Source organism: Phaethon lepturus, unplaced genomic scaffold, assembly GCF_000687285.1.
Source record: "Phaethon lepturus isolate BGI_N335 unplaced genomic scaffold, ASM68728v1 scaffold33987, whole genome shotgun sequence".
Lineage (NCBI taxonomy): Eukaryota > Metazoa > Chordata > Aves > Phaethontiformes > Phaethontidae > Phaethon > Phaethon lepturus.
The window spans coordinates 41305-55948 of record NW_010554625.1 but is presented as its reverse complement, the minus strand read 5'-3'; the positions used below and the strand labels follow the sequence as shown (position 1 = coordinate 55948).

General features: G+C 40.5%; 1 protein-coding gene across 1 annotated transcript in view; it reads left to right on the top strand.

The window, feature by feature from the left end:
- The window catches only part of TNIP3 (TNFAIP3 interacting protein 3), a gene marked incomplete at its 5' end in the record, with an annotated part of 40724 nt that overhangs the window by 4700 nt on the left and 21380 nt on the right, over nucleotides 1–14644 (top strand). The window contains 5 exons of the mRNA XM_010291924.1: nucleotides 5923–6009; nucleotides 7725–7814; nucleotides 8953–9018; nucleotides 10353–10481; nucleotides 13108–13236. Coding sequence (XP_010290226.1) covers nucleotides 5923–6009; nucleotides 7725–7814; nucleotides 8953–9018; nucleotides 10353–10481; nucleotides 13108–13236 — 501 coding nt within the window. The remainder of the gene's footprint in view (nucleotides 1–5922; nucleotides 6010–7724; nucleotides 7815–8952; nucleotides 9019–10352; nucleotides 10482–13107; nucleotides 13237–14644) is intronic.

The following is a 14644-nucleotide window of genomic DNA, read 5'->3' as shown; positions in this document are numbered from 1 at the left end:
TCCCTGCCAGACATTCCTGACAGCCACACTCCAAAGTATCTGAAACTTTCTTCCCTGAGTATGCTCAGACTGATTGCCATAAAAGAGGATGTTTCCCCTTTCACCCCAGTCTTTCAAGTAATACAAGACAGCTGTGAACAAAAATGAAAAATAAAACAGGTACCATCTGTCATAATAATCAGAGTTACCTCATGAGTTTTGAAAAATACATGTCCAATTCTCTTCTGTCGCCATTACCTGTAGCATGGATAAAACCCATGAATGCGAAGGGTAGTGGTTCATAGGCTAAGTATGTGACTATGAATGGGGAGAAAGGAAGGAGTGTGAAGAGTAGGAAAAAGTTGTTTAAAGGTCTTACTAAGCATTCATGGTTAAGAGAATTTAAACGTTTTATATTATGATTCACAGACATTACAGAAGGCTTCAGACTATTAGTCAAACTTGGAGGTGCAGGTTTGCTCACTATAATATATTTTTAATACATTTAATCATGTTTTGATCAGTCACTGTAATAGAGATAGAGCAGGGGGAGCCAAGGAACAGAAAGGATCTCGTGGAAAAGTTAAGGAAACTTTTTTATAACACATGTAGAAGAGAAATTATCAAACGCTCTTCTAGGAGGAGCCAGATCTGACCAGCTTTTCAAAGACAGAAAGCGATCATTCTTGTTTTATTAACTTCATTTTCTGAAGCTACCAAACTTCACTTGCTCATCTGGAGAGAGCAGACTCTGCTGTTTGCCTCCTTTGTTTTCAAACTATGCTCAAATGTATATTCAGTGGTGGTTGATGTTACAATTACACATCACAGCCCAGCAGCAGGAATAATGATGTTTTGTTTTCTCCTTTCATATGGATAGAAGGAATGTGTGAAGGAAGTGACTTTCTGGGGAGAGAGTGGAAGGAGAAGTAAGGGAAGTGAAACGGATTAAAAGAGAATGTAAGTTAGCTATGCTCTTGCTCTAAAACGTGTGATGGACTCCAACTAGGTAAAGGCCTGTATGTCAGTATTTTAGGGAGGCTACAAAAAGTAACTCAACTCTGTCCACTGCAGACTATGATGTGGTTTTACACGTGTTTATGCAGATGTCAGAGGCAGCTATACTGTAAGAGGTTGCTGACTTTATATTTCTCCACTCAGAGACTATTCCCTGCAGTCTGTTTTCTTGTGGTTTTTTTTTTTTTAGTGTAACCAGTAAATGCTATGACACAGACTGACTTTCTCATTTAAAGAGGAAGAGATGAAATAAGCAGGGAAATTAAGGTTCATGCAAGCATTAGATTGGGATTTAGAAAGCTTTCTAACCAGTGTGTTACTGCTGTTTCATCACGTTTAGCAAGTCTTGATTTTGCATGTTAGCGGCTAAAATAGCTATGATTTCACCACAGCAAAATCTGGTTTTCAGTTGTCTGTGAAAAGGGAGTGACTAGATTTTCCCCAAAAGCCCTTTACTGCAGTGTTAGAGATGGTTCTAATTTTCATGGCAGTGTCCAGCGTGTATGTATGCTGCCCGTGTCTGAGGTGCCATTTCAGCCCATGGCTGCAAAAGTGGCTCAGGCAGCTCCTGGGGAGCACTCGCCTTCGTTATCACTGACGGACGTCTTCAGCACAGCGCACGGCTGACATCGTTCCCACTGTGCAGAACAGGCACACTTGGTTTCTCCTCAGATATCTCCTCTGCTTTTCTGTAGATATTTTCCAAACAGTGCAACACCTAGCAAACATACACCGCCTTGCCTTTGGACAACACTGCTAAGTCTGTGTTTTACGCCAAAATTTACTTTCCTGTGTTCTGTGCAGACCTGTTCACAATTTGCAGACACCTTCTTCAGCTGTCAGTTTTGCTTCCTGTGAAGCTTCCTGAGCTTCCTGTGACTGTGTAGCGCTAGGATAAATTTTTCTCCAAAATCTTTAACTGATCTGGTTATGTTTTGCAGGCTTGAAAATCTTAACAGCTTTTTGAAAGTTTGCTTGAGTCTGTAAACAGTTGTTTAGATTTGTGACTGCATTTACAGTCTGGTTTTCAGCTAGCATTCTCTAAGCAATTTAAAACTGCATATTTCATTCAATAGCTTCAAATGAAATGTAAATGACTTAAAAATTTTTTTTTTTTTTTAATTCTGAAGTCTGATAGTTGTCAAAAAGAGTCCTTCTTTCAAGGATTTTTATAGATCTCAGATTTCTGAAGTGCTGTTGTACAACTAAGTTGTTCTTCATTTGTGTAGCAGTAGACTGATAAACAAATGTAGTGTCTTTCTCTCTGCAATACCAAAGAAAATTGTCACCTTCTTGTCTTTCTTTTCAGTGCTATTAACTGTTTTCACAGAGAGACACAACAATTTTGCTTCAACCTCTCCCAGTTTTTGCTGGAAGAATACTACCACCTCTGAAGAGCTTGAGCTTTTGTTTCCCACTCATTGGCATTTCTTGTATTTGTATAGATTTTAGACATACTCTTCTCTTCCCAATACCCTGTGCTGTTCTTTCGTGGCAATCAGTACAGAAAAGCGTTTGTGAGGAAGGGAACAAGGTACCTTTCTCCCACTGAGCTGCTCACACAACTGAACAGCACCGTTGTTCTTGCACAGCACATTGTTGCCCTTGAGATGTATTTCCTATTAAGTCTCTTAAAAGACATGTTTTCAGGCACTGTGCAAAGGGGCATCAGTGTTATCTGTACGAATGCTAAGCTTGCCTAGCTAGACACTGAGAGTGCTTAATGTAATTTCTATTCTGTCATATTTTGTATAAAATACTTGTTGTAAAGAGCAATAGCTAAGATGGCGCATGAAAATTTGGCAGTTTTTAATGTGTATATATAGTGTGGAAGGCCAAATAACAAAGCTAAGAGCTTCCACGCAGGCATGCCTAGCTCAGAGCTTATTGACTGTTAGCAGGCAGCAATACGTATTTCAAACAAGACAGTAACGTTAGGTGAAAGATTTGCCCAATAAATGAGGCCAGTATAAATTGCACTCACTGACAGTGCCAAACTGAATGCAAACAACAGTTATTTCAGCAAACAGCAAAACTTGACTCAAAACTCTTATGCATAACCTTAGTGTGGGAAAGGATGGTGGCTGTTGCTGCTCAGTCACTATGGCAGGCTCACAGAGAGTGAAAATGGACATTTTGTGTAGGTCATTTTGGCATGGAAAGGGGGAGACATGGAGATGCTGTTGCTGTTCTAGCCTCTACTCTTGCAGGAGCTTCACCGTTTACCCCAGGTCTCCCCAGCTCTCTCAAAGGGTCATGGAGGCAGGGGGAGAGTGGAAAGGAACAGTGTTGCAACTACTTAAAATCCCTAAAAAAGGCACCTTCAAATCCTCCTGTCCAAGAGAGAATCATTCACTTTCAGTAGTCATTAATACAGTCATTAAGATATCAACAACAAAGGACTTGGTGTCCTAATGTCCACCTAGCTTTCCAGGAAACTACTCAGCTTTCCAGAAAATAGTTTTGAACTAAACGGTAACAACTGTGTGCACTCCAGGGTCTTAGCCTCATCCTCTCTTCAAAGTAATTTGAGCACTAATATCTTTCAAATGGGAGCTGTGATTCATGAGTAGGGCTGTGCCCTGGGTTTGCTCTTCTGTCCCCGCTGCAGGGACCACTCAGCACCTCACGCAGCACATCGCAACGCACTGTTGTGAGGAAATCGGAAACTGGAGCTGGTTTACCTTAGCAGGCCAGACCATAAAATGCAGCCGTTCAACCTAAGCTTTCTCCTAAAGCTTAGCTGCTGCTAGGATGGGGATGGGACTGCTGAGCTTGGGAGCCAGGGAAAGGGAAGGTGTCTGTGCCTGAGAATCATTTCCCTGGAGAGCAGACGTGCAACATGGAAGTTTTCCAATTGTATTTTTATGAATCAGATGCTCAGTGTTGGTACTTTATTGAGAGAAACAGACTCTGTTTCCATGAGATTATAATCTATAGGACCGTAGCAGCCAGCGTAAAGTAGTGGGACATTGTGAGAAGATGATAGATAATTGCTGTTCGTGTCATTTGTGTCTAGTTACAGTACCTTCTCCTTCAGCAGCCCACTCTTCATGTGTCCTAACTTTAGTACACTCAGAACACAAAATTATGCAGTGACAGCCTGCTAATGGATGCTGCAGATACAGCTGTGACAGATGGACAGACCGTGGGTGAAAGGAGACATCAGCATTCGCTGATCTGACGCTAACATCTGGATGACCTTTAGCATTCAGTTGGTCTGTTTTCCTATGTGTATAAGGTTATTACCTACTTCTGCAAAGAGCTTTGAAGTCATTAGGTGTAAATTTTGATTTGACATCAACTTTTAATAATATTCTAATACTTGGACTAATTTTTAAAATGCATAGTTCTTCCTCTTCCTTCTCCACTATGGGGATTTTACAGTTTAACTATTACTACTTTCTCTCAAGTAGCACAATATGTTTATTCAATTTTAGAAGTTGGCCTTCTTGCATGTCTGTTTCCCAGAGGATAGCCTTCCTGTTTCACTCAAACTTACTTTGGTGGTACAGAAGGTTTATTTTGTTTCATTGCGTGACAGTTACTGGCTCATATTTCTTACAATATATTAATCACTACAGAAATGTCAAGGAATACAACTGTGGAAATTGCTGTTGTGTTATCAGGCAGTAGCTCTTCTTTCTTTAAAGCAGTGCTGTACCTGGTAGGGATATGCTCAAAGTCTAGTTTTGGTGTAGGTACAGATGAAATTTTATTTTTTGGTGGGTAGGATGACTCCTATGTAGAATCTAAAATGTTTTTATTAAAATAACTTTTTTTTTCTCTCTCTTTACACCCCGTGAGTTTTCCATCCACTCCATAAACCAGGAAAGTATAAAAAGAACATCAGGGTAGGGAGGATATATTTCATATGCAAATATTATGAAGTAGTAGCTTTCTTCCAAATTGGGTTTTGTATCTTGCAAAAGAGGAGTTGCTTAGTCGCATGGTACAAGCCAGAGATCTGGAATGTGGCTGTTAAATTCCAGCATTTCACAGGATTACTTTACTTTGTCTAAATCCTTTTTTGGAAATTGAAAGAACTCCCACAGATTTATATTATTTTATGTCAAATTTCACATGCTAGCTTTCATTCCATTCCTTGCAAAGGAAATAAGCAACCTCTGCCCCCACTGAAAAAGCGTCAGACCCAGGGATCTTTCCACAATAAGGGAAATTATTTTTCTTTCACACTTCCTTTTCAAATACATCATTATTCAGTACCTTGAGTACTCAAGTGAAGACTTGAATAGCTTGAAGCTAGATCCATGCTTGGATAAGGTAAATACTAGAACTGCAAATATGATGTCGTTAGCAGAAGAAAAACAACAACTGTCATTCTTCATCTTTGTGCAGCTTTTCTTCAGGGAAAGTAAATGAATTTTCCAATTCTGGTTTTCCCCTAAACATGGTGGGGTTTGTACGGGTGTGCTCTTCCCCATAGCTGTTAACAGACTTCACTATTACTCCTTTATAAGCATGACTCACTGATTTTTCTGTCATGATAGTTCACGCTGTCTTAGTGTCGCTTAACACTTGTCATACTTACGTAAGTCTTTTTTTACAACTGGAAGCAGGGATAGAAAACCCTGTCCTCTTATTTACTAAAAAAACCATACTCTTCCTTCCCTTATACATGCAACTTCCTCTCTTGGAGTGAATTGCTGGTGGATTGCGATTTAGATGCACGCTAAACAGAACACTGCCTTGCCCAGCATATTAGTCATAGGCAGTGTGCTTCAACCCTTCTGAGAAGCCCCAGCCAGGAAGGAGGAAAAGGTTAAAATCAAAATTCCGCCACTTATTTCTGAACCTTGGCTGCTTCCACCGGCAGTACTTGCGGATCTTCTGGGTCTTAATGCAATTCTCCCGCTCCTTTAGCCAATGTAAAATATCTGTTTCATTGCTCTTCTTCTTCCAAAGACCCATAGTGAAGCAAATGCTCAAGGCTGTCTTGGATGCACGTGGGCAGGTGTGAGTGACATGGAAGCCCCAGCAGACCCACTAGAAGTAAGTGACTGTTTTGTCTGTCCTCTGACGAGCTGTCTGGTTAACAGGAATGGCTTGAACTGGTGCATGTATCAGGCATGTCACTTTGTAGATTGACAATTATGGGCTCATTTTTGTGTTCCAGTAGATTTGTCTGAATGATTTATGCTGTTTAAGAGTAGAAGGAAATGTTACAAATGTTTTTGGATATGACATTCTTAGAAAGAAAACCTTCACTAGTGGGGTGGTTTTTTTCCCTCCTAAAAGTATCTGGTCATTTTTAATTTGTTGTTATACAAAGGGTAGAAAGTGGCTCATTTTAGTGACCCAACAACTTCTGTGAGCAGTATTCAGGCCAGTTGGTGCCAAGTGTACATATAGCTGTTAGATTTCTAAGTTGTCCTGTTCACTTTAATAGGACTCTTAGATATGCACTTAAATACATTCCTAAGGCCCAGATTCTGAAAACAATTCAACACATGAATAACTCCATTGACTGCCAGGTAATTGGTTCAGATACTTAGAATCACAGACTCATTAAGGTTATAAAAGACCTTTAAGACCATCAAGTCCAACCGTCAACCCAACACCACCATGTCCACTAAACCATGTCCTGACATGTCATGTCTACACATCTTTTGAACACCTCCAGTGATGGTGGCTCCACCACCTCCCTGCGCAGCCTGTTCCAATGTTTGACCAGTGTTTTGTGGCATAGAAGTCAAGTGCTCCACATTAGAGCTCAGCAGGACTGGCCATGGAGCAAATATGTGGTCAGGGTTTTTGCCTGTGAAAAGACACAACAAAACTATTCTTTGATCTTTTTCATTGGTATTTGGCATTCAGTTCTCTAGCTGAAGAAAATAAATTTATTTCAGGAGATGTAAGACTTCAGAAATGCTCACACATTTATCCTAGTTTCTTATATATTGGTTAAGAATTTAGGGAGGAAAAAAAAATCCCTGACCAGATATCTGACCTTAGTATGTTTTATTTTTATGAGCATGTATCTTTTTTCCAGTACAGTTCTCTTGATATAAATCTATTTATATCCATATATATAATAGATCATATATTTGTTTTCATGACAATCAATAGAAATGTCTTAAAAATTATGATATAGGACATTGGCATTTTAAAAATGAGGGCTTAGCTGCTGTTGTTCAGCATGGGCAAAGCTCCACACTTTAAAAAATGGAAAAAATGCAAACTGATGCCGTGATTTCTCCAAATGACCTATTTGTTTTCTGTATTGCTTGTTTTGAACCTATTGTGCTAAAGTTTATTGCCTTGGGCCTGCAAGCACTTACGAGGGACAATACTACTAATTATTCTAGTTCTTCTAAATGAAGGGAATTACTTACGCCCACTTCAACTTATGCTCAACTTTTGTGGCTTGTACTACTGGTTTGTATTACCGTTTGTAAGAAAATTAAAATCCTATTTTGTCTTCTATGTCTCAGATGGTACAAATAGACATAATTTTATTTCAGTGTCCATTTGCATAATGCTTCAATTAAATCACAAACTAAGCAGGGTTAAAGCAGATACACACTTCAGAAATCTGCTGTCGGCAGGTGTAAAGGTACTGAAATACAAATGCAATGTAAGAAAACGATGCTGTTTCAGTTTCTTTATATGCACACAACAGGGTGGATGGGAGCTTTATGTGATAAACTTGACTGGAAGAGAGGGTGCCGAAAGCATTGATTTTTTTGAACATTTATTTTCTCCAGCCAAGGCACATACTACTGACCAAAAACAAGACTGTATCAGCCAATTCTCTGCAACAACAGATCCTCTCACTGGAAAGACAGAGACGAGAGGTACTCTTAAGTTTACCATTAACCTTTACATATATAACCTCTAAGACAGACATGACAGTATCAGTAATATGCCTGGGGCAGGAAATCACTGAATGTGTTATAACTGTTACTTACACTGTGTTTATGCTGCATTTCGTTTTGCCCACCAGTCCAGCAAGACCTATGTTTTTCCTGTGGGAATCATCCTGCGCTCTTGTGAGACAGTTTCTGTGTGGAGATTTTCTGCTTTGCATTTCTTCACAGCCTGAAGTGTACAAGCACTTAAAATTATGTTTAAACTAGTTCCTATAGTCCTACTTCTCTGTACCAAGCTAGGCAGAGTTATGTTTGGAGGACTGTTCCTACAGACTAATAATGACTTACTGTAGTGCGGCTGTGAATCTAGAAGAGCAGAGATTTCTACGGTACAAAGGGCAAATTTTCCTAATGATCACTATTGTAAAGGCCAAGGAACCACTGTGAGTAGTAGCCAGCGGTTTCTTGGTCACAGGTAGCAGCAAACTGGAAGCCATTCTTTTGCTGAGCATCCTAAAGAGGGACCTTATATCCTACAGAGCAAAATGCTTCTGAGGGACCTATTTGACTTTCTCCAATAAAAATGCATGCATGCTGACTTCACTCCTACCACTTACAGGCGTGGTGTTAGCTGACCTTCCCATCTTGCATGCATACACTTGCTCGGTTTAGTCGTACTGAGAAAGGCAAGCAGAGTTTGCACCCAGTAGTAATTGCAATCAATAGGAGTCTTCAGTTCACTTGTTTTAAGTCAGAGACCTTCTAATTGGAAATACATGTTTATGGACCTTAAGGCAAACTAAGAAGTAAGTCCTTGGCCATTTAGGAGTTGCAGCGTGGTATTTGTACAGCCTTGCAAATGATTCACCTGTAGCTTATTGTGTATTTGCATGTTTCCTGAATGTTACTTCCTGAAAGTTCATGTACTTTAACTGAAATACCAAAGCACTGGCAGATGGGCCGTAAAGCTTGCCAAACCTTAAACTTACTTTTTCTGAAATGAACTGGCCAGATAATGAGGAGGTCGTGAACACTCATAGCTGGAGGATTAGAATGCCAGTCTTTTTATTTATTGACAATGTTAAAATAAGGGTTATTTACTGTGACTTCCTGATAATTACAGCTTCTGGAGGTGAATAAGCAATGGGATCATCAATTTAGAAGTATGAAACAGCTTTATGAAAAACAGGTAACAATGTTGACTATTTCTATTGGAATATGTGAGCCACCTGCTGATAGTGAAGTCTGTGCTTAAATACCAACCAACCATACCTATAGCAAATATCTTCGGGGGAAAATGCATCAGGTTTACTTTGTCTTTAGCTCGAAAATTAAGAAAGCTTCATCACATAAAAATGAAGCTAATGTGTATACAATCTTCAGTAAAACAAAATAGCCAGAGAAGCAGGGCACCTCTAAAATAGTAGGGACCAGGGTGGACATGACAGCAGCCATTTTCATGCCCTCCACAAGGTAAGAAAAATTGGTCATACTTCAGAGCACAGTTAAGAGAAAATTAGCCTGCGGTGCCTGGTGTGCCCCACCACTGATCTGTATCATCACATGTCTGTTTGTTCTTGTCTCATCTCTTGTGGCTGACTTGTGAAGCCTGGAAGGTCAGTGGGGCTCCCTGTAATGGAGGAGCTCTCAGATAAATCCTCCATGAATGCTGCCTTCTATAAGCAGAGAGACCTTTTTCCTTCTGAGAAACTGCTCTGTACAAAAGCCCTTCCTTTAAAAAAATAAATTGTAAATAAATACATTTTATTTCCTTTTTTTTTTTTGTCAAGATCCCATTGGCATAGCTGTCATTCCTTGCTTGCGGCTCTGTGGCATCTTTGCTGCAGACATTATAATCAGCTGCCTAGTGAAGCTGGCTGCTTACAATTTTGCCTGGTATTCCAAAATCCAAGTTAGTTCGTTAACTGACACTTCTCATCTCCTGTTTCCCTCTGTGAAAGGAAAGTTTGCAGACTTGCCTCGTGCTTATCAGGAAAATTTTCTCTAATGTTTTCCAGTAAGCTTTACTGAGATTTGGGTCATTTCTTTGACTATTTATTTTTGATTTGGGGTGGGGGTTTCCCCCCCAAAGAGAAGAGGAATTTAAATGGCTCTTTAATATTTGACCGTTTTATGCCTCTGGCTAGATCATTTGGATGTGCACCACTGCAGAGGGTGTCCAAACTGCAAAAGGGGGGGAAAAAAAAGAACATTAAAATGGAAAATTCATTTGGAGAGACAGACCCATGGTAGCTGTCCTTTGGCAGCAAAACAGTGCGAGATCCAGCTGGGTTAGCACCAACAGAGAATTTGCCCAGGATCATTAAGAGTCTCCACTGCAGAGAGAGCAGCAGAGCTTGGAGGTGGGATGGGGAAAGTGTGTGTCTGGGGACTTTACACGCAACCAGGTCCACTCCTTTACACTGATCTGCTGAGAGCTGGAAGGATTTGAAGGCACCTTCGAGGTGCTGTGCCTTTCAGGATCCCCAGTCAGCCCACCATGGTCTGTCACTTGCTTTTCAGCTGGCAGAAATGAAAGCAAAACTGGATGCGTCAGAGATGAGACTCGGTGAGCTGGAGGAAGAGAGACATCGACAGCATCCAGAAGAGAGGTTGCAAGCCCTGGGCAGAGAGAGGCCATTGCAGGAAACGGTAGGAGGGTACACTCTGTTACCCTGTTTGTGCTCAGTGTTGAACGCTGTCTTGCCTTTCTTCTTTCTCTTCTTGCGAGTGGCAAGGTGTGGCTCTGTCGTACAGCCATGAGATGAGATTGTGGTGTTGAATGCTCTTCAATATTGTACCCAAGGCAGTGGCTGATCTTCTGTCTGATCAGAGAATTATATATATAGACAGAGTAATTTCAATCGAAATTGTCAGAGAGCACAGCATTAGTGTGTGTGAGGGAGTAAAGAGCAGATTTATATGAATACTGCAGAGATTTCCTTCCTTACTGCTCAGTTTCGGGTGAACTTCTTTGTGAATGAAAATGCTACGGTGATTTCAAATGGAATAGGAACATCATTGCACATGTTACATGAAGTGCTTGGCAATAAATACTTGAAGGAATGAATTTGGCTCCAGACACCCACATATTGGTATTGACAATATAGGCTTTTGTACGTCTGCTAGCTGTTTCAGCTCCCCATAAATATTAGCGATGTAGTCAGTGCAGTTAGAGCTGAAAGTGCCTGGGCTGATCAGCTGCTCTAGAGCAGTGTTCACCTCACCCTGAGAGTGGTTGGGCACCTCTCTCAGGACTCCGTAGGCACTGGCTTTTGTGTAGGCATTCACATCTAAAGTTAGATCCTGAAGTTGAATTCCCACCACAGTAAAACCACCAACCTGAGTAATCGGCATATATATGCCCAACGTATACACAAAACTACGTGCCCCGTTTTACAAGCACCACAGAATAGTGCTTCCTATTCTCATTCTGCTTCATGGTATCACACGCTTCATAACCTCTTGTAAGAGTTTCTGGATTGTGCTCTGATGGATGAAGTTGGGCTTCTCTATTTGCTTGATAACATGTAACAAACCTGAAAACAAGCAGCAATTGCATCGCTTCCAGGCGCAGATAAGATGTAAGTTAGCTGCTGCAGGAAAAGAAATGCAAAGCCCTTAGCTTTTATCTTCATAAGCAGAACGTTCATCTTGCTTGCTTATCAGTTACGGTATGGTCTTACCTAAGGACGTGCTTGATTTCTGATGTACCCATAGACAGGAATCAAAGACAAATCTAGTCACTGGAGAGTCTAGGTGTCATGGTACCCAAGATTCATCACTGAATAAAGAGCAGTAAGACATAAGAAATCAGATGGTTCAAAAACCTGAACAAACTGGCAATCTTTAGTTATAAATGGCCATGTTCCTGGAGGGTGTTAGCCTCTGAGAAGGAGAATGTGTGCTAGGTGCTAGGAAAAGAGGATGGCAAAGGTGAAGAGAAAGCATAGCTAAAAGCCTGTATGGATTTTAGTGTTTTGTTTTGTGGGTTTTTTTAGTTATCTTAAAACATATATGTGCATGCCAGCTTGAGCTAGCTCCTGGGTGAGTTCCTATACTTAATGCAGAGATAGCCCGCTAATCTTGCCCAGTTTTTGGAGAAAATTAAATCTTCCAACTAACTTAGAACAGAGGAAGATAAAGCTACCTCACGTGTAAGCAACAGTTTCTCAAGGGTGTTTTTCAGTGGTTCAGCACATGGTGATGCACTTCGCATGAGCCCAAACTGTAAATGCTTGGTAGCTGGCTGCACAGAGATACGCCTTTTGCACAGGAAAAAAAACATTCACATGGTGTCCTGTGCATGTGAGTGTTGGATCTCATTTTTAAAATCACGTAAAGCAGATGCAGAAGAATACTTGAAATACTGTCTTTTTTTGTAGAACAGGCGATTCTGTCTCATGTCTAAACAACTTTGGTCTAAGACAGTCTGGAGAAAGTGGGCTAGTGAGGAAAGCGTTACCCTGCGAGAGAAGCGTACACAATGCCATTTGCTTCAGGGTCTGATTTGGATCTTGGCTCTCTTCACTGTAAATTGACAATAGCCACGCTGAAAGCAATAGGAGAAGAGGGTCAAACTTAAAATTTGGCAAATCTGTCCTAATAATTCCTATAATACCATCTTGAAAGACTGTTGCAAATAGGGACATCTTCCTGGTAGTTTGCTGGGGTGGCAACAGTGTAGGCACATGCACTAGGAAGGGTCAAGCTCAAGTCAACAACAACTGTGATGGGGTCAAAAAAGTGGATTTTTAAGCAGTGTTTGGTAGCTTGGTAATTCTTGAGCAGGCTGAGACCTGCCTCAGTCTCTTGTGTAGTGGAAAAAGCCCTCAGACTATATGGTACTGAGATCTGGTTTTGTCTTTAATGTTGTATGACACTGGGAATGGCTGGGACTCCACCAGTGTTTAGCCCTGGCCTTATGCTATGTGTACATAAGAGTAATGCAGGTTTGGGATAATCATCTGTACAGTACTGATCTGCTTGGCCTGACAACTTTCTCATGCCTTTGTGCAACTGCAGACTGTAGAGAGCAGGCGTCTAGTCTGGTATGTTGTCTCTGTCTCATCATATGGTGAGTGGTCAAAACAATTTCAAGACTTTATCATATCTGGGTTTTACTAACCACCCGCTTTCCTGTTGCCTCCCTTCCCAGCTGTGTTTGGGACAACAAAAATACAGCACATCTGACAGACAGCAGATACTCTGAAAATTGTTCTTGAAAAATGGTTCCATCTGCCTTTCAGCAGCATCTCTCTGTATTTTTGCATCCCAGAAAGAATCAAAGGGCCTTAGTGAAGCTCTCCATGAAATGAAGGAAGAGAACAAGCTCCTGAAGCAGAAGAATGCCTCAATGATCAGGAAAAAAGAACACTACGAGTGTGAAATAAGTCGTCTCAATAAGGTATGAAAAAGAGTGAGTCACGGACCAGGACCTCTTCCTTTAATTCTAGGGTCTCTGTTGTTAAGCAATGACACTACCAGATGCCCATCTTTTCAATCCTGGGTGAACAACCTGTTTGTGGTGGCAAACTCATGATCACCATTCTGGAGCTGGGGAAACAAGCAAGAACTTACTTTAGCTAATACCTGTGCATACTGTTCTTGGTAGGTAGCAGGGTTGCATTGTAAAGAGGAAAGTTAAGAGAATCTTTGGCTTCTCCTGTGAAACCTCTCTAAGTGCCATATATAAGCTCTTTCTACATTCTCCCTCCTTAGAACAAAAGGGAAATGGCACAAAGACGCTTTCATATGCATCCTGTGAAACATTGTGGTTAAAAAAAGCCTCAGTTTAAAAACTGTTGTTTTACATATATTCTGTGTTGGAGAATAATGGCTTCTCGTCACAAGACATGCTCCTGTCTTTTTATATACATACATGTATATATTTTCATACATACAAGTATTATGTGTGTATATGTCTCATTGAGGAAATTGCCATAAAATAGCTATATGGGATTTATTTTTTTTTAACTGAGGGGAAAGTAATAAATGTAACTTTGTTTAATCAAAAGATCACATAAAGCAATGGGTGTTTTCTAACAATTTTGTATTTCATGGTGGACCACAAACACTTCCTGAGGAAATGCACTGCAGTAACCATTGCTGTGTAACTTTAAGTGATACACAAGCTAAAGGGCCTTGATGTGCAAACGTCAAGGCAAAAAAGTAATGTTGCCACATTAAAAAACCTGACAGAACGGATGATCTCTAGCTCTTTTTGAAATGCATTGACAGCACTTGCTCAAAGCCTTAATGTAACTTTCATTCAAAGTCTTGTTTGGAAAACAACTTATTTCAATGTTTTATTTTGCTGTCTTATCTTACAGTGTGGTTGGAATTAAGATAGATGGGCAAATGGACCATTCTTTTAAAGGAAACATCAATTTCATGTAACACACTTTCCCATAAGTAATTTACTGATTTTCTGTGTATTTGCATCCTTCAAACCTCATGTCATGAATGCATGTAAGACAGGAAGGGACCCTCTGTGCCCTTTTAAGTCTAGTCCCCTGCCTTTGCAGGTTCAGTGACTTGAAGTTCTTACAAATTCTCTGAAATCAAGCAACATTTTCCTTAAAAATACTTAATCTCCTTCTACTGTGCTTCTGTTGGAAGGCTGTTCTGGAACTGTAACGCTTCTTTCATTAAATGCTTTAGTCTGTTTCAATTGGGCTGAATTTATTCTGGCCAGATGATATTCATTTGTTCTTCTGGTAGTAGTGTTGAACAGATCTGCTTCACTCCTTGTGTGAAGCAGATCTGTCCTCTCTGTGAAGCAGAAATGTTCTCTAGTGGAAATACGATTGCTC